Raw genomic sequence first — 15,318 nt, forward strand, 5'->3', positions numbered from 1 at the left:
AACAAAAATGCAAATTAGTTGATAATGTTTTGAATGTGATGATCTCTTCCCAATCTGACTTTGAAGGGAAAGAAACTGTCAGTGGTACTGCCCTGCGATGAGACCCATCCTCCCTGCTTTTCCACAGACACCTTGTGAGCTTCCTCCTTCTGTTCTTTCTCCATTTGAACATTATCAGGTTGTATGGTTGTTTAGAATTCATATCGTCTGCCAGAAGGTGCTTACCTGGCTGTAATGTGGTTTACTGACAGACCATGCATGATGGTGCTCCACAACTCCGCTCAGGATTGCTGTAGCCCCAAGTGACCCCTCTGTAAGTAGCTACATTGGCAGTGCTTGCCTTTAAATACCCGCGGGCTGCTCCTTGGCTCTTGGCAGGGGGGTATGTTATTTTGATAATCCATACATCTTTCAAATATTTATGTCTCAAAACATAACTGCTAACGTCAGACCTTTTACTGACTCGTAAAGCAGGAAGAAATATTTCTCTCTGAAATTGCTAAGAATATTTATTGAAAGACTGAGGCTCCAAGCACTTGTCTGCATTCTGCTGTCGTACACCTATGACATTTAAACTGTGGACTTCTCCAGGCAGCTGAAAAGCAAAATAGCTGAAGCAACTTTCTTAGTGACAGTAACATCCATCAGAAGTGTTAGGTGAATCAGAGTAAACAATGTTAAATCTCTGTCACTTCTCCCCCCCCCCCCCCCCCATCACACTTCTGTGAACCCCCATCCTAAACCTTTACCAGAAGCAGCTATATATTTATGCTGTCATGACAGTGTTCACTTTTGATGTTCTTATGCCGAGGAGGAGCAAAGTGCAGAGTGCATTCATTTCTCCTGGACAACGGTGCATTTAGAAAAGCTGTGATGTGTTAGTAGCCTCTAACCCAAGGGATGGGAAGGAGCTGTCTCTGCTCAGAGGATCTCTAATTGGATTTCTGCATCTATTTAAATTAGCTTATCATCCACTTGGCAGATTTCCTGCTTATTCTAGCACGGTGAAGACCATCTCTGTAGCAGCTCCCAGTAACTTTCTTCTCCAGGGCATCTGAATGCAGTTCTCTGTCCACATGTTCATTTATCACTACGAAGCCACACAGACCTCAAAATATACTAATAAACTTGGGAGAACTGTTTAGTTGCCATTTAGCTAGACTCCTCTTACCTGCCTCCAGTCAAAGTTCATTTTGTGAAGCTGCCAAGAGTGGAACCATATGTGGATAACTGTTTGATTGATGGAGAAATTCTTGCCTTTAAAGTAGGTGTTTCTTTTCAAGATGCATTGTTATGACCTTCAAGATGTGTTTGCCTGGATCTCCACGACTCAGTCTTGCTAACTGAACTCCTTCTGGAGGAGTTTGGATTGTTTCTGGATCCCTTGGTGTTTTGACATATGGGTACATACGTTTGCTCTGCTATTTGTGTTGGTGCAAAAAGTCTCCAGCTCAGTCGTGCTGGATGTGAGCACCAAAACTGCGAGATGTATTGGTTTAACACACCTCAAAAGACCATTTTGGGGGGGGGGGCTAGGCTTTTTTGGCTAAGTGTCTCTGAGACTCACCCCATTCCTCCTTCACCATGACCTTGCTACGTGTTTTCACCTATAATTAGCTGCCCAAAGCTTCTACTGTTTGCTCCAGGTAATCAAGTGGCTGCTTGATCCTATTTGGAGGTATTGGTAGTGGTTTCTCAAAATGAAGCTCACGTGGGAGTTCCTTGGAGGTGTCAGATATTTCAGAAGCAGGCAAATTGTGTTGGCAAGAGCTGACTTTTTTTTACTGAGCTTGCCAGCGTTTCCAGTATCTAAACCTGGGGTTTTGTAGGATGCAAAACACTAGCTTAGAAAAGGGTGGTAAATTAAGATCTGTAGGGTGAGACACGTTAAAATGCAAGAGTTAACTGACTCTTGCCTACAGTATTTTTATACTAACAACAATTTTCAGCGTAGGTGAAAGGAGATTTTAAAATTTTTTTCTCAAATTATTTTGCTTTTTAAATGTCAAATGCCAAAATATGATATCATGAACAGCAGTGTAAATGAATTTCATGTTTTACTGATATATTTAGAAATCTTAGGTGGAGCTGTCTGATTGACACATTCTCTACAGAGCAACTTGGTTCTGCAACTGTAAGTTGTATTTAAGTATAAGAAAAATTAAAATGGTGGCGTTATTTTCTTTTTTTAAATGTTTAGGTTAGGGCACAGTTACTTTCCTTGTTGCTTTTCTCTTGAAACAAAATGTCAGTTAAAAAAAAATTTAGTGTACTCTTCTGAAGAGCGTATTCTTCCATCCAACTATGCAGTAACAGTCTTGTCTGAAGATGCTTAAGATTCTACTCACAAACTTCCTCTTGCAACCTGAAGATACGCTGTGAGTTTTATGTTGTGGGAAAGGTAAGCATTGTGAAGGAAATCCACGTTTATTTAAGGGCTTTCATGTTACTCAGTCCTGGACTTGAATCCTACTCTTATTTCCAGTTAATGAGACAAGAATAGCTCTCTGGAGTTATATTTAAAATTCCCCTTAAGAAATATTCAAAGTGGTCTTTATTCGTAGCCAAAACAAACAGCTAATGTAGAGTTATCAACTATTAATGGCATTACAATCCAAACAAGACCCAAGTTTTACCAAAAAGTCTGGGCTTCTCTGTACTGTTCTGCTCCTAGTACTAAGTTGCAAAAGAAGATTCCTTTCTTCACTTGCACACTTCAGTATTTGAAGATATTATCCAGTATTATGCACTCCAGAAAGCTATAGTTCCTATTGCATTTCTGTCATGCAAAAAGTATATACTGCCCTGAGCAGATGTTTGTTACTGCCTTTAATGCAAAATCTTCTGGCGCAGTCGCAGAAAACCCATCGCCTTTTCCTGATTGACTTGGCACAAATTATTTTTCTAAGAACATAAACACTTTGGCTGAAAACCTAGCTTTCCTGAGTGATACAGTCTTCAAGTTGGTGATTGAGGGATCAAACAATAATCTTGCGAAGTTCTGCTTTCTGCCTCTATTTCTCACGTAAGAACTAAGAACCTACAATAAGTAACACAACCTGTTGAGAAGTGATGAGTGCAAGGAAAAGATGTTGACTGCTGTCTCTTGTTGACAGTCATTTTAATATCACTGAAAGCTTTATGATTTTCAACTGTTATTTTTTAATCTCTATGTATTTGGCCAGGCCGCAGTATTCATAAACAGAGCCAAGAAGGTAAAGTGTGCAGATAAATACATACAGGATCTGTGGGCTACTTGATAGATTGAATAATTTTACAGTATGTAATAGCAATGTTCTAGTAAGGCTGCTGTATCTATACAATTGCTGCTTTTTAGAAGGTGTGGGCTTTTCTGTGTGGAAGGGAGCATATCTATAGAGAACTTTTAAAACACCTTATTCAAATTATTAACTTACTCATTCTTGGTGTCACTGTCCTCAGTGATTAAACATACATCCATCAGAGATTTTCTTTAGTTTTGTTGGTTAAAGAGATAAAAAGGTTCATAATTGGTAACTCCAGTGTTTTGGTGTTAACTAGACTGGGAACTGAATTGCTGAGGTCCTATTCCAGAGCAGCATGTGAGTATGTGTTCTAGTCTTACATACTCTTGTAAGTACACAAGAGCTTAAAAACATAGTTAAGAGTACTGTGAATGCGGGCTCCGAGTAAAAAGCATTCCCAAACCTGCTAGAAACTTTCAGCCTTTGCTTTTTGTGTTACTTGGAACAGATGCCCCCTTATGAAATGCAGGCATGTCTAGGTACAAATTAAAAAAAAAATCTGTTTAACACTTTTTGCAGTGTATTTGTATCCTGCTGAATAGTTACTGGTAATCTGGAGCAGGCATAATACTTGGCCATGTTTTCTCCTTTTAAAGAAGTTTGTTTTTTTTTTTTTTCCATGGCCACATTTTGTAGAAGTAAAGGTTTTTAAACATTTCACGGCATGGATTTTAAACAGATGGTTGTTGTAGGGATTGTCTGGACTCTTGTATGATTTGTCATGTTCTGGGTCAGAGGTTGCAGATTTTTTTCACGTGTTTCTTACCTACTGAAATCAGTTTAATTCCTTGTGGAGGGTTATGGACTTGGAAGGTCCCCAGAAAGTAGTGCTTGGGCATGAGTTTCTACAAATACACTTGATAGGTTTCATTGGTGGATAGATGTAAAGAATGTGTATTTAATTTGAATTTTTACAGCAATAATGAAACAGTACAAAAAAGATGCCACTGGTCGTAGTAGCTTTGAAGGTTTATCGTACGAGTAAATAAGGAGTTCTCATTTCCCACGGAGCTGCACTTTTGCTGCTTTAAACTTCAGCCCTGGCAGTGAGCTCTGTCTCTGCTTGGTCAAATTCCTGTAGATGTTTCCCTCCTAAATACAGGGCTTTAGGTCATTAGTAGTAATTAGGAGATTTCTGAGGGAGGAGGCTCTAGAAAAAATACTTCTTCTCCCATTAGTATTCGCATAAAAGTTCATATTCAAAAGTTGTGTTTAAAGTTTGGAAAGAGGAACAGCTAAAGAAAAGGTCTTGTGTATTTTTTTCTTCTCTCAACTATTAATACAAAACGTACATTTTCGTTCAACTTCCAGCCTGTCTGCCTAGTACATTGCTTTTCATTTTTCTGGCTGGTAGTTTAAACTAGTTTTGGTACATAGCTGTGGTGGTATACTGGTGAACACCATAAAATTCAGATCTGCTTCCAGCTACTCTGTGTCACTGTTGTCTAAATTGAACTCTTACTTTCCTTTATTCTTCCTGATCCACCTCTGTTTAATCAGCTCTTGCCAGCAGTAGATTACCTGGAGAGTGATACCTGTGTAGCTGCTGCTGCTCCCTTTGAATGTCAGGTTCCTGCAAACTCCACTGCAAACTGATGCTGTACCAGCACAGTACCTGTCAAGGAGGGCTCTGCATTTCTCTGTGTCCCTAGATGGATATGGCAGTACTCTTTGCATCCGCACTTAAATTCTTCCCTTCCTTGAACTCAGTCAGCGGCTTTTCTCATGTTGAAATAAGACCTTTTGGGACGAAGATTAACTTCTTGTTTTAATATTTACTGTATGTGCCTGAAGATACAAATCTAGCACAGAGAACGGGGTTTCTTTGCTGGGGGTGAAGAGCCTGCGATGACTATTCATTCAGCTCCTTGTAATATGTTAATTACTCTCAGGATAACAACAGGCTGTAATACGGGGTTTGGTATTTTACTATGTACATTGCACCCCACTGTAGCATTAACTTTGCTTCTCATGTAGGGCTGCATAACATCACAGGGGTTTTTGTGTCTGCTGCAGACCAAAATTTTTACCTTCTGCCTTCATGCTATTTGAGTAGCCAGTGGATGTTAGCAGCAGGGTTTTGAGCACAATGCTTGGCTAAATTCTGCATTTTATGGCCACTACAATAAGGTAATACAAGTCGTTTCCAGCACAGCTGAAACAGGAATTCTGTGCAGAGACCCTGTGTGCTGAGACAGAAAACGTGGCTGTATTTTTTTTCCAGGCATTTTTCTGCGCCCGAGCTGTCACGCTTGGCTTGCTGTGGGGGGTTGGTGGCTGGCTCTGATCTGGCTTGAGAACCAGCCCAGCCCCCAGTACAGGATTAGGAGGTGTGTGATTTAATGCACGTTATAGGCTTTGTTCTGGGAGGCATTTGCAAACAGGCATACAGGTTTTTACGTATTAAGTGTATTTTTAGCAAACTTCTTAAGGCGCTTTTTGCATGACTTCTGCAAATTAGAATGCAATTAGCTTCTTCCTACTGTTGCCTTATTAATTACCGTGATGGACTTAAACTGATTTGGGAAAGGATGTATCGCAGAGGATTGTGCCCCCTTTTTTTTTTTTTTTTTTTTTTTTTTAAACTGTTTGTCAAGTCTGCATCGCATTTGATCATTAATCTTTTAAATAGTAGTGGCTTAGTGCCAGGTTCCTTCCTCAGGAGAGTAAAGATCTCAACTACGTTCTACTTGGAATGACCCTCTGCATTAGGAGCCGTTCAACTCAGTGCTAAGAAAATATTCATGAAAATGACCCCATCTTAAAACAGGGTCATTTGGAAATAGTCTGTTCCCATACAAATATTGTAGTTGATTTTGTTTGCAGATTGTTTCTATTAGAAATCAAGAAATTACAGAATACTTTTTGAAAATAAGAGGTAATGAAACAGCTGTATCTTGTTTAAACCACTTACCTGCAATAGCAAGAGTGTGCTTTTGACCATTTTGAATATCTTTTCTGTGTTACTAGGTAGATCTATGTATTCACACATCTGGGATAGATACTGTTTTAAAACACTAATGATGATGATTAAAGAATGGTGTGCTTTAGAACATCATTTATTATGGAATAATTGTAAACAATGAGTTAATTTATAGGCTTTTGAGTTTCATTTCATCTAAAAACAAATATAAAAGAAAAAAATGTATTTACCTGAAATTGCACCTATGAATCATATTGAAAGAAAACTGTGTAAGAGAACAATGTAGAAGTTGCTGAGGGGCTGGCATGTGTAAGTATGTGGGAATGGTAATCTACACTGCATGAATAATTTTTTTGAATTATTAGAGTGACGAATATTCTCTTGCAGGGAACAATAGAGTAACTTATTGTAGCTCTGACAACGTATTTTTAGTATCAACTAATTTTCAAGTATGTCAAACTAAGCTTTTTTTTTTTTTTTTTAAAGATGAATGGACTATTTCCTAATGAAAACGTTTGTAGCTTACAAACTATGAAGCAGGGTTTAGTCGGATGTGAATACGTTCATAAATAGGCAGTTGGGTCTCAAGGTGCTTGTTCCTAGAGCCAGCAGTTTATGGGCAGCTGGAGGTGCTTTCTTCTTATGCTGTGCTCTTTGTATTTGAAGTGTCATTTAAACTAATTATCCTTAAATAGTAATATCTATTTTGGTTACATTCAAGCATGACTGAATTATTATCCAGACCATTCTATGGAGATATTTACTTTTAAGATGCTTAGATGTGGCAGAGATGAAACTGCATTATTGATGTCCTGGCTGGCGCATTTTTCCTCTTAATGGATGTATTTTATATTGTTGTTAAAAGGGTTTGAATGACTTAGTAGGCATCTGAGCTTTAATTTCTCTGATATTTCTATGTTGAAGGGCAGAGGCTGTGAATCCCTTGGTTCAGATGTACTCCTAGACTGTAATAATACCATTAAGCTCATAAATCCCCTAAATTTCATAGAATCATAGAATGGTTTGTGTTGGAAGGGACCTTAGAGATCATCTAGTCCCAATGCCCTGCCACGGGCAGGGACACCTTCCACTAGCCCAGGTTGCCCAAAGCCCCGTCCAACCTGGCCTTGAACCCTGCCAGGGAGGGGGCAGCCACAGCTGCTCTGGGCAACCTGTGCCAGGGCCTCACCCCCCTCACAGGGAAGAATTTCTTATCCTTATATCTAATCTAAATCTGCCCTCCTTCAGTTTAAAGCTGTTACTCCTTGTCCTATCCCTACACCCCCTGATCCAGAGTCCCTCCCCCCTTTCCTGCAGCCCCTTTCAGCCCTGGGAGGCCGCTCTAAGGTCTCCCCGCAGCCTTCTCTTCTCCAGCTGAACCCCCCAACTCTCTCAGCCTGTCCTCACAGGGGGGGCTCCAGCCCCTGAGCATCTTCGTGGCCTCCTCTGGACCCACTCGAGCAGGTCCGTGTCCTTCTGATGTTGGTGCCCCAGAGCTGGACCCAGTCCTGCAGGGGGGTCTCACAGAGCGGAGCAGAGGGAGAGAATCCCCCCCTCGCCCTGCTGCCCACCCTGCTCTGGGTGCAGCCCAGCACACCGTTGCCTTTCTGGGCTGTGAGCACAGTTACCGGGTCATGTTCAGCTTCTCATCACCCAACACACCCAAGTCCTTCTGCTCAGGGCTGCTCTCAGTAAGTTTGTTCATCTTGTGTATGTTTTGCCGCTTCTCCCCAAAATAGACTTCAATGGATATTCCTAGCCCCTGTGCTGCTCCTTCACTGTTTAGACCAAGTTTCCTGGATCCTTTTCAAATCCTTCACCATGCTCGACTCTGACAAGAGAAGCATTGTTTTTTACTGAGGGCAGGGAAGGTCTGACTTGAACCACATCTGAATTCCCTCCGGTCTCTTGTGGGTATTCTTACAAACACTCCACTTGAAAGGGTGACTTTATTTTATCAAGGAGAAAGCCTCATTTTGAGCGTCAAAATGAAACAAATGGCTGAAATTGTAATGCTAGTTGATATGAGTAATGTGAAATCTTTTATTATGCTTTCGTCTTTGGCAGGCAGTTTGAGTAATGCTAATAATTAGTGCCTTTGTTAGGAGGATTTGGGGGACCTGTGGGGGTGGCTAAGACTGAAAGAGCAGTACTGAGTGAAGCCATAGCGTAGAAAGTGTAGTCTCACACTAGCACAGGAGGAGGGAATAAGGAAATTGGGTTATCTGTCATCTGGTCAGCCTTACAAATTATCAGCTTCTTACATTACTGAAAGCAAGAAGTAACGCAGATGTAAGTTTTTCTGGTGTTTTTTATTTGCAAGCACAAGGAATTGGAGTGACAGTATGTGAAGTAAAATTAAATTTCTTAAGAGTAAAACGGTTTTGTAGCAGTCCAGGTCTGTGCTGTCTTGCAGACAGTACTTGGAAAGTCTGGTCTGCTTCCCATCCTGTGCTTCAGCTGGGTCCGTGCTGATGGACTCTGATGTAAAATAGCGTGTTTTGTTGAAATATCCTCAAAACAATCAAAAGCATAAAAAGCATCTTAAACGTTAACAAATTGAATCTGTGCTGCATATAACCTTGAGGCATACTTTAAAAGGACTGTAGCACGGGTATAATATCTCTATGGCTGTCTGACTGGTTTTGGACTTCTGAAGTCCCAATTTGGCGCTTTTTCAAGAAGACACAATCCATTAATGTAACTTTCTTTGAAAACCTTGTTTCGCATTCTTATTTCAAAAAGGTAAAACTCTTGAATGCATAAGCTCTGCAGGTAGCTGTCATCTGCCTGGGCTATGTTCACAATAGCAAATAGTTCAGCCCACAGAAGTGAAGATGCAGAGTGAGAAATGAAGGGCCAAGGACCTAGTGTCCAGCCTACAGGTGTTTTAGGGGCTTTAGTTTTGGTCTAGATACAGATTTAGTATTCTCAGTTGTTCATTTACACAGGTTGCATTAGGAGTTTTTTGCAAAATGTCATAACATGGTGGTTACGCTGCATTAGCAGATGGATGAAGTTGAACTTGACAGTCTGGAGGGAAGATTGGACGGTTCACCTGAGAGCATGACTCACGGTGCAGTGAGCACTTTAGTTGTAGAAAATGAAAGAATCTCAGGAAAATGGGGAAAAACATATAGGTTGGTTTTGTTGCATATTTTCAGTCATAAAATGCACTGGCAGAGGCACTTCTAGAGAGAGCAGGTTGCATTACATACCCATTTGGGTAGTCTTCCAGAGAATGCTTGGACTTTGAGTTCTGAAATCTGTCTTTTCAGAAACAACTAATTCCTTACTCAACTTTGCAGAGTGGCTACTAAGAACTCCAGAATACAACCTCATGGCATGCCAAACCAAAATTGCACGTATGTTTGCACATATGCACATTAATACAACTTTGGAATTTTCCATTTAGTCAGCAGAGAAATGAATTAATGGTGGTGTTATTCCTGTAACAGTGGTGCCTCCTCTAGTGAATATAACGACCTTTGGCATTTGATTAATACTCAAAGAATCGGTGCAGTATCGCGCTTTTGTGTGCTCCACTTTGTATAATTTAATAGAAAATATAATAAACTAAGTCATAAATCCTTTAACTTCTTGATTGTATTTCCTTTGAGTTTTGTATATGGAAGATATTTCAAGTAGCTGTGTTATTCTTTGGTATTATTATAGATGTGAAACTTGTAGCTAAAAGAGGATCTTGCAATCACATGAAATCTATTTTTATTTCAATACTGGATGTATCTAAAACTTATTTACTAAAAATAATTACAAGTTAACATTTTTGTAATTTTTTTTACTTCTCTGCAGATGGACTTTATCAGATTTTTAGGGCAAATTTTGGATTTCTTTTCCAAGGAGATACTTGTTGGGGCACCATGTGGTTGTGCTAAAGTTCACATGCTATTAATGAACTTGTCTGATAGACACGTGGGTAAATCTTGTCTTTTTTGCCTCAGGTCCAAGGAGCTAATAAAGGAAGCAATCCTTGACAATGACTTCATGAAGAATCTGGAACTGTCTCAGATCCAGGAGATTGTGGATTGTATGTATCCCGTGGAGTATGGCAAAGACAGCTGCATCATCAAGGAAGGAGATGTGGGCTCCCTGGTGTATGTCATGGAAGGTACGGTTTAAAAAAGCTTATATTTATTTCTTTTTTCTCAACACATGTAGAGATGAAAACTTTATTTAGGGAAAAATGGTTTCAAAGAAAGAAGTTAAAGGACGTTGTCTAAATATGGTTGTTGAAAAATTGTGTGGACTACTTTTGCCTGGAAAATTTCTGACTAGATTTGTGTGCCTCCCTATGTAAAGAAAGAAGGTGAAAGCTGTTAACCTTGCACTGAGATCCGTTGGAATAAACCTTCACTAAATATAGTTCTTTGGCTTTCAGGCAATAGCAATGGTTTGCTATATAAATTAGGGACTTAACAGAAAGAATGGTGTTATGGAAATGAGAAATGACTGTAAAACAAGGAGAATATGGTCCTGGCTCGCTACCTTATAGGGCATTGTGAGGACAAGCTTATAAATGTTGATAAAGAACATTGGGCTCTCTGCAGAAGCAACATGTTGTAAAACAGAAAATGGTATTTTTCTCTCCTGTGCACGAAATATGTGTAGCATCTGCAGTTTAGCACATCTGATTTGTCACAGTATGTGTTGTGGCAGGGTTTTGTTTTCTTGGTGGAACTTGAGAGCAGTGGATATTCTGGTAGTCTTGGGAGCCGTCAGTTTTCTGAATATCTTTTAATGGGATTGGTGTTGCCAGTGGTCTGCTTCTCCAAAATGTCATCTATTTGCATTTTGTATCTTATTCTTTCCAAGTTCTCTATCTAGCTCTTCACATGTCAAATTGGACACATCATTATATATGTTTTCTTTTTAAAGGAGGTGTATGTTCATCTGTAGGAGTTACTGAGCTTGATCAAACCTCATGTCCATCTAGTGTGGCATCCCTCTTCTGAGAGCGATAATTTCTGAGGCACATGTCACTGTTTTAATTCAACTAAAGTAACAAGCAGATTCTCAGCTTGATTTGCTACAATGCAAATGGATAGATGCTTATAAAATTATTCTTGCTCCTTACCAGAGCCATCTGTAGAGTTGCAAATATTTTGGCCTGATAATACCTAAGGGGAATGGAGATTTCTTGCTCACCCGTATCTTTTGAGCAAATGTGGAAAAACTGCAGGTTACGTATAACTTGTGTGTTTACATGTACATGTGCAAATTAATTTCTCTTAAACAAAAATATTTTCAAGGCAGTAAGCCATCCTTTAAATGTGGTTTCCTGCCAAACTCTTAATGCTGTATAGTTACAAATGCTTTTTGCTAGCTTCCCAAAACAGCTTTAATGTTCTGTCCTTTTAAGGTCTCAAGGCAGAGGTTTAATTCCTCCAGCTTCTAATATTTTTAAATTTTGCACATTCAAATGGTATTTTGCATTATGAAGTAGTTAGTGGGGAATGCCAAAGCAAATTGTATGTTTCCACCCCCATCATTACATGGAAATATTTAGGTTTTTCAATCCTCTATTTGAATACAGAGACTACTTCGATGAGGTTTAGGATTTGTTCTACTAGTAATAAAAAACTGCTTTAAAATAATATTTGAATAGTATTTTTTTGCATGGTAAAATGTGGAGGTTTTCCACTAGACAGCTCTGTGCTTGCTTCCCAAAACACCACCACATCACGGTATTTTTGCTGCATGGCTGCTTTTGGATGTTGTGTGCAGTATTGTCCAGTGATAAACCTTGACAGGAATCTGTGAAGGACAGAAAACCTTCAAAATCAGTGTATATCTCCCTCTGAGCCTTTTCTTTGGAGAGGTTTTTTGGGGGGGATTTACAGGCAGACTTCTTCCCACTATGGTTTATGATATTGAACACAGTTTGGTACTGTTTTGCCAATTATCAAGCCTACCATAAAGGACACAGCCAGCATAAAGATGAACCAGTAACCAAATTGTATTTGATACAAAAGGGTCAGTACATGGGTGAGCGCTGGGGGTACAAACAAGTCAGTCAGATTATACAGAATTGACATCAATCCCACTGACCCCAACAACGACACCGCACGACCAACAATGGGTGGGATAAATGGTGACATGCAGTCCCCCATAGAAGGGACGGGAGACAACCGAGTCAACAAGCCAAACACATCAGACCAAGGAAGCCACACACTGAATCTCTCCACAGCCCGTGTTTACAAAAGCCAGAGCTGACTGGAGCCCAGTCCCAGGGAGGCGGGAGGTCCTTCCCCAACAGGGAACTCTGCACAGGGCACCCACCTCACACACAGAACTGCCCCTCCTGCAAGGGGTCCCAGCTTTTATCCCCAGGTGGGACACCTGACCTTGGGTTACTGACTGCGGGACCCCTGGGGCTCCTTTACCCCATGGCTCTGTCTGCCAGGCCGCCCCACCCTGGGGGGAAGCCTAAAGGGAAACTCACCCCCCTTGGGAAGGGCTGTGGGAATCACCCACATGTCAACCTTGATTTGGGGCTGGGGGTGAAACCCCAGCATTTCTGGTACTCATGGCCCTTTATTTGATACATCTGATGATGATGTACTATTACTGTCACTTCCTTGAATTTACCAGGTGTTTCTAATTGTTGGTCCAGTCTCTATTCCTGAATTCTTGCTTGTTGTCTTCTAAATCAATTGTGTATCAAAGACAACTTTTGTGTCTTTTGGGTGCTTTGGCTTAACCTTGCTCTTCTGGAAGCTCTCTATGTATGAGGGCATGACTTGGCTCTCCCCCAGTCTTTGGTTGGTCTCATAACATAATTTAAGATTATTTAGATAGCTCTGCAAATATGCATAATGCTTTACAAATGAAATTACGAAGAGTTTATAGTCTATGTTTAGACATAATGCAATGAGTGATGATGAAGTAATGGAAATGGAAGAAGATGTTATCAAATGGGTTGGATTATGCTTATGAGAACAGGCTCACTAGCTCATTTTGGCTTATCATTCTGTATCCTCTCAGTTATTAACAGCCCTCACTGCCCCACATTTATAAACTATTCTTTACAAAACTCTACTGGAGAAACACATCTTTATAAGTATTGCTCAAAAATCAAATAAATGCTGTGTTTCTTCCTTTAATACCTCTTTCTTTCCTTACTTGGACTTACAGCTGTGATTGATATGAATAAAAATTCCTTTTGTAGAACATCTGATAACCAATATTCTTGTGTGTGTTTGTAATTTATGATTCAGAGTTTAGATAGAGCCTCTTACCAGAAATCTGAGTTACATATTGGTGAAGTTTCACATTTTAAAATAATAATTTAAGTAAAATGGATTTGAAAACATCCATCATTTTCACTAGACTTTCTGTATTCTCATTTATCATGGTGAAGCAGTAGTAGTGTCTTTTTTAATTTTCCCCTCTAGACACAAGGACTCTACTAGTCCTAGTGAGACCTTTATAATTATGGTTCTTGAGCATTTTGGTTCCCTACTATGGGTGTAAAATTCATATGTATGTGACACTCACTGAGCTCAGTGAATCTTATAAGGCTGGGTAATGATGAGTGTTGACCTCCAGACTCTTACTTCTTCACTATGACTTGATGATGCTTTCTGAAGGTAATTCCAGTTGCTAAGTTCCTTGGGTGGGAATGGCTGTAGCATTGTACCTCAGCAAATAGTCAGGACAAGGCTTGACACCACTTTTCCATGTTCTCTTTGGTTCTAGCAGAAAGGTAATTTCATGCTGTCCAATCCTGAGTTTACATGTGCAGTCATTCATGCATTTGCCCAACCCTACCCATACTAGTAGGCTTGACTCTTTCCCCTCCAGTCATGTGCTCCCATACATGTGATGACTGAGTAGAAACTTTGTATTCTTTGTCCTATTATTCCATGTCTTAACATCAGATTTCCTGCCCTCCCTGTATTATTTTTTTTTTTTTAAATCAGTCAGGAGTGAGAGCAGCACTGGTACAACCAGGTGGGACTCTAGAGATGAAAAGTCAGTTAATACAGTGGAACTTGAGAAAAGGCTGAGTTTATTGAAAACATAAGAAGAAAATCTTTCATACATTCTACTATTCAACCTATTATGTATCAAACTGCGAAGCTGGACAGAGAGAAGTGAAACACAGTAAAGGAAAATAGGATACTGATTTAGATGGGGAGAGGAGGAGGGAAATGTTCTTGGAGTAGAAATAGTGAAGTGCTATCAGAGGGAAATCAGAATCAGGTACCGAGTTCAAAAGAAAGATGTTCTCTCTATCTGTGACATGCTGGATAGAGGCATGTTGAATTTGAGAGGTAGGAGTGTTCCTCTGGCGTGTGTCATGCTTCAGCTGGATTGGGTTTTGTTCCCTGGTCCCAACAGGAGGGAAATACCCATCAGATTGCGGACGTCAGTCCAAACACCCTCTGGCCTGAACATGTACTGATCTGGGAGCTCACTTTTAAGGGTGTTTGCATAGAGTAGCTCTTAAATTGTGCAAAGCTAAGGGAGATGTGTGGTTAGTCTCATCTTCTAAACTCAATAACTGTTAATGCTCAATCACCTCTAAAAGGTGCCCCAGTCCTGGCAGACTTCCCTTTCCTGCACATCTGGACTTTTTGGACTGGCTCTGGGTTTCTTCAATCTGAAAAGTTTTATGCAAAGAGTTTAGGCTTGTGGGGTTTATTTTTCTGTATGGTTTGTGGTGTGGTTTTTTTGTTTGTTTGTTTGTTTGTTTAAAGATTGAAATACAGGTATGATTTAACTGAAAAGTTGCCTGGTTTTCTAGTGGGCTCCTGCCTGGGCTTTCACAAGATACAGTCCTGAGGAGCTACAGAATGAGAGCTGTGCTTGTTGGAGAGTCCTTTTGGGTCCCTCTCTCCAGGACTTGCTGCACTGAGGCAGATGGGGACCTAGGCGTGAAAGCCCAGGGATTACTGTTTCTGCCAGATCTGAAGCCTTGGAAGTATCAGTTTGGGCTGAGTGTGGACACTTGTTCCTCTTTGGGTCAGTAGTGAGAAAACAAAGCTGTAAGTTAGGAGCTGAAACTGAAATTTCTCAGCAGGCAGAATCCCAAATTTAGGGCTGCTTTGCTTTTAATAACTTTAAGAAACTTTTTGTTTGTTTGTT

General features: G+C 40.2%; 1 protein-coding gene across 3 annotated transcripts in view; it reads left to right on the forward strand.

Annotated features, from left to right (window-relative positions):
- PRKG1 (protein kinase cGMP-dependent 1) overlaps window positions 1–15,318 on the forward strand; it is a 527,419-nt gene that overhangs the window by 57,573 nt on the left and 454,528 nt on the right. For all 3 annotated transcript variants that reach the window (XM_074924173.1, XM_074924172.1, XM_074924171.1), the window contains exon 2: window positions 10,170–10,336. In XM_074924173.1, the coding sequence (XP_074780274.1) occupies window positions 10,170–10,336 (167 nt within the window). The remainder of the gene's footprint in view (window positions 1–10,169; window positions 10,337–15,318) is intronic.

The sequence above is a fragment of the Athene noctua genome, chromosome 21 (assembly GCF_965140245.1).
Source record: "Athene noctua chromosome 21, bAthNoc1.hap1.1, whole genome shotgun sequence".
In the NCBI taxonomy this organism is placed as follows: Eukaryota; Metazoa; Chordata; class Aves; order Strigiformes; family Strigidae; genus Athene; species Athene noctua.